General features: G+C 49.7%; 2 protein-coding genes across 2 annotated transcripts; one reads left to right on the plus strand and one right to left on the minus strand.

The window, feature by feature from the left end:
* Positions 1 to 13: 13 nt before the first annotated feature.
* Positions 14 to 704, minus strand: Pmar_PMAR000384 (vacuolar ATP synthase subunit ac39, putative; the record flags this gene model as incomplete). Its single annotated transcript, XM_002784835.1, has 5 exons — positions 14 to 142; positions 183 to 267; positions 320 to 405; positions 460 to 527; positions 581 to 704. The coding sequence occupies 5 exons, from the start codon at positions 702 to 704 to the stop codon at positions 14 to 16; spliced, it is 492 nt and encodes a 163-aa protein (XP_002784881.1).
* A 465-nt stretch (positions 705 to 1,169) lies between these two features.
* On the plus strand, positions 1,170 to 2,293 carry Pmar_PMAR000385 (hypothetical protein; the record flags this gene model as incomplete). The annotated part of the gene is made up of 4 exons (XM_002784836.1): positions 1,170 to 1,244; positions 1,507 to 1,571; positions 1,890 to 1,998; positions 2,066 to 2,293. Coding segments are annotated over 4 exons (477 nt in total), but the record flags the coding sequence as incomplete, so codon positions are not given.
* Positions 2,294 to 3,669: the final 1,376 nt, after the last annotated feature.

Below are 3,669 nucleotides of genomic sequence, written 5' to 3' on the forward strand. Positions count from 1 at the left end.
ATGGGTGCTATGATTACGGTCCAAGAGGAGTGTCGATGAGAATGGTACGGTAGAGGTCTTCATAACCATGAGTAAAATCCATGCCAGGAATGGTCTTCATCTCCTCGAAGTAGCCAAGAGGATCACATCGTGCAAGAAGATCCTGAGTGACCATACCACAGGGAAGAAGCTATACGCCTTACCTTAGGATTCTTGTTGTTGATGGTACCCTGAATGAGCATTACCACGTTGTCAATCATAGCCTCTTGACGGACATAATCCATGAACCTACAACGGTTAAGAATGAACACATCCAGTATATTGAGTATTGGCCACTTACTTAGCCATCTCGCCGACTGATTGAGCTCTGACATAATCGAACTCCTCAGCGAGACGCTCATGGCACTTCCGCAAGATAGTAGAAGCCTACAGAATTGGAGGAAATCGTCCACAATGGACACCGTTGTGATAACAACTGACCTGAAGAGGACTGGGCTCATCCTGGAGGAAAGTGCCATAGTCTGTATCTTCTAAAGCTGTTCGGAGATCTGAGAGAAAACTCAATAGCATGCGGAACCTCGAATGTAATAACGAATGGTACCTTCCAAGTTTTCTCCATTGGCAATACGACGGTAATCATCTGCTGTGAGGAAGCCCGAACGAAGACCTCTTACGAGACCCTCTCCTAGACCGTCGTCGATATTGAAGTAAACTAAATCAGCCATAGGGAATGTAGCAATACCAGAACAACTACCACGGCTGATACTCAATACGCAGTCTATGACGACGACTATCAGTAAGATAGATAGGTTCCCAACACAGCGTAGTCGTCTAAAATACTCACTGACTCCACCGGTTACAACAACCCTATGGACGTACGTGAGAAGAGCGCTCGAAAAGCTTCACAGGCTAGACACTGATGTTATTAAACGCGGCAACGACAGTGAAGTATACAACAGTACCTCTCTAGCTATCACGACAGGTGCCAAACCAAGGCCCCAGCGTCCGCCCGGGGGCGCTGCTCAGCGTTGGCTGAGCTCATCTTGCTATCTCGAAAGTTTGCATTTCTAAATTTTACAGTGGCGCGCGCTTTATTCTGATCGATTATTAAAACATTGGGAGGGTTATATATAGTGCATTTTCTTCGTCGATGGAAGGTTTGTGGTGTTGTTTCCTCTGCATTCTCCGAGATGGGTGGGCTCCTGTCTCATCCGGATACTGCCGTTAATTTACCGCGGCCTGCCAACGGCAGCTTTCAAGGCAATGTGGCCACGCTTTAAGGTTGGAGCCTCCAACTTGGAGGTATCTCATGAAGATGCGCACTGCATAGGTTTGGACTGGGGCTCCACTTAAGAGGAAGGCTCCCTCGCAGTACTCGATGGGCCATCGACGATGGCCATACTGGGGAGCTCCCAGTGGGGACGATGCTGCTGAGTTTTGCTCTAATAATCGTCAATTCGTTGCATTGTTCCTCCACTACCATCAGAAAGGAGAGGAGGTTCGGTCTAGCACGGGTTCTTCATTCAGGTGACGCCTCTAAGTAACGGCAAGTATAAAGTGCGCATTATGAACGCTGGAGACTCCCTACACTGGTGTTAGCACGTTGATATGGGTAAGCGCGTTGATATGACGGAGCTGGAGAACGCTTAAGAAGACAAGGCAGCTGTGCAATGATGACAGTACTGAGCCCAGTAGTGACAGGGGTATATTCGGGGCTGGAGATATGCTGGGGTCGAAAAAGAATCTTTCGGCACTTACGGAAGCTGACGGGGTCTGTTGGCTGCCAACAGACCCAGTCACGTAGGATCATGAGCCTGACGACCCTGAGGGAAAGGCTCGGATAGAGGGAGGTGACAGGATCGTGAGCGCGGGGGGCCCGCAAGGTTGTGCGGTGTATTAGCCTTGTCAAGGGTGTTCGGCGATTTCGCGTATAAGGATGATGCAAATCGCCGTGATGACAAACGGAAGTGTATCGCTGTACCGGAGGTGAAGGAGGTCGTTTGTGAGGCTGGCGACCGGGTAGTACTGGCTTGCATTGGGGTATTCGATGTTATGTCCAATGAGGATGTGGCGCGTGAGATCATAGGTACTGGCTCATAGCGGAAGTGGTTTGGCCGAGATAGCTTCTGAGATACTCCAGCGCTGTCTCAATTTATTGGGGTCTACAGACAACATGACATATATGGTAATTAGAGTGGAAACGAGGGACTTCGGATTGAAGGAGCAACAGGGAGAGCTTCAGCTGGGTCGGTACTCGTCTGTGCACTCTTCAGCATTGGATATGGCTGAGAAGTACCAGGTGTTCTTTAGTGAGGTGGGGTTCAGTACAAACCAAGCCGCATGTAGTATATGTTCGAGAGTGTATCGGAATATGGCGCAGTGTCTATGTGGATATGCCGTATAGTGCGGAGTGACATATCGAAAGAAGGGTTGGAAATACCACAATGTGTGTAAGGCAGTGAAGGGTGATGTTTGTGCAACCCGCTGACCAAGTCAGCATTCCCTTCACATATGTGGCTCTCGGAGAGCCGCTCGGGGATCACCATCCCTGCTCGAGAGAGCCGCTCTCCAGAGCAGAGATGGTGATCCCCCGAGAGACAGCACAGTTATATAATATCACTTCCGGCCATAATCCACGCGGAGTGCTGGCTTGAGAGCCCTGAACAGCACGGAGCGCAGCCAAGATTCTCTCTGCGTCCTTGCTGTCTTCTAACAGTAGCCCCAACCCTCCTTCTCTCAAAGGAAAGGCACTAATAATCACTATCCCCCTGGCAGCATGCTGAGCGTCTTCTCCTTAAAGACTTGGGCGTCCTGTGGAGTGCGAGCAGTCCTATTTATGGGCTTGACCTCCACCACGCACTGCGCTGTCGTGGACCTCTTGGCTTTATCCAATGCCATCCTGTGAGACACTGATAGTGTCTGAGTGACTCTGGTTCTCCGATCGCTCAATGCACCGGCCCGTACACTGGGCGCCGCGGCAACGAAAGTAAGAGGCGGACCACCAAAAGAATGGGACGCAGCGAATGTGGGAAAAGTAAAGGTTATCAATGGTGATTACTTTTACCTCGTATACTGTACATACTATTCCATTGTTACTTGTTCGGTGGTTCTACTCTGCCTCGTTTGTGACGGGGTTGCTGCTGCTATTGATGATTATAATAGTCACTGTGCAGCACAGTCTGTGCTGGGCCAGCACTGCTGGCTCAGCACTCTGCTCAGCACTGCTGAGCAATCGCCAGTTGCAGCCAAATGATAAGCACTGCGTAAAGTATTGATCAGACTGATCAGACATGATACTGAGTATCGGAAAGAGCGATGTAGCCGTCGCTGCTATCTGGGCATAGCCGATGCGCGGCGCGCGAAATACAGAATGTTCCTACAAAATACAGAATGTTCCGTGGTTCCGTGGCACCGACGGTTCCGTAGCGCGGAACCATGTCTGTAATATTCCCGCCCTTCCCCGGCGTCCGGGTTATGGGCTCCCCCATGAGCACGTGCATGTTTATATATTCCCATGACTGAGTCAACAAGGTTTGGGTTCGGGATTTCGAGTGCTATTAGTGTGAGTTGTGTTTTAGTGATCAATACTATTCACTACAATTTTGGTACTGGAACTGAGAATTTTTTCCTCGTGCAGGTATTGTAACTTCGTGGACAATCTCTTTGGTGCAGAATCTTTGTGAGTTGTGT

The sequence above is a fragment of the Perkinsus marinus genome (assembly GCF_000006405.1).
Source record: "Perkinsus marinus ATCC 50983 genomic scaffold scf_1104296934562, whole genome shotgun sequence".
NCBI classification, from domain to species: domain Eukaryota; phylum Perkinsozoa; order Perkinsida; family Perkinsidae; genus Perkinsus; species Perkinsus marinus.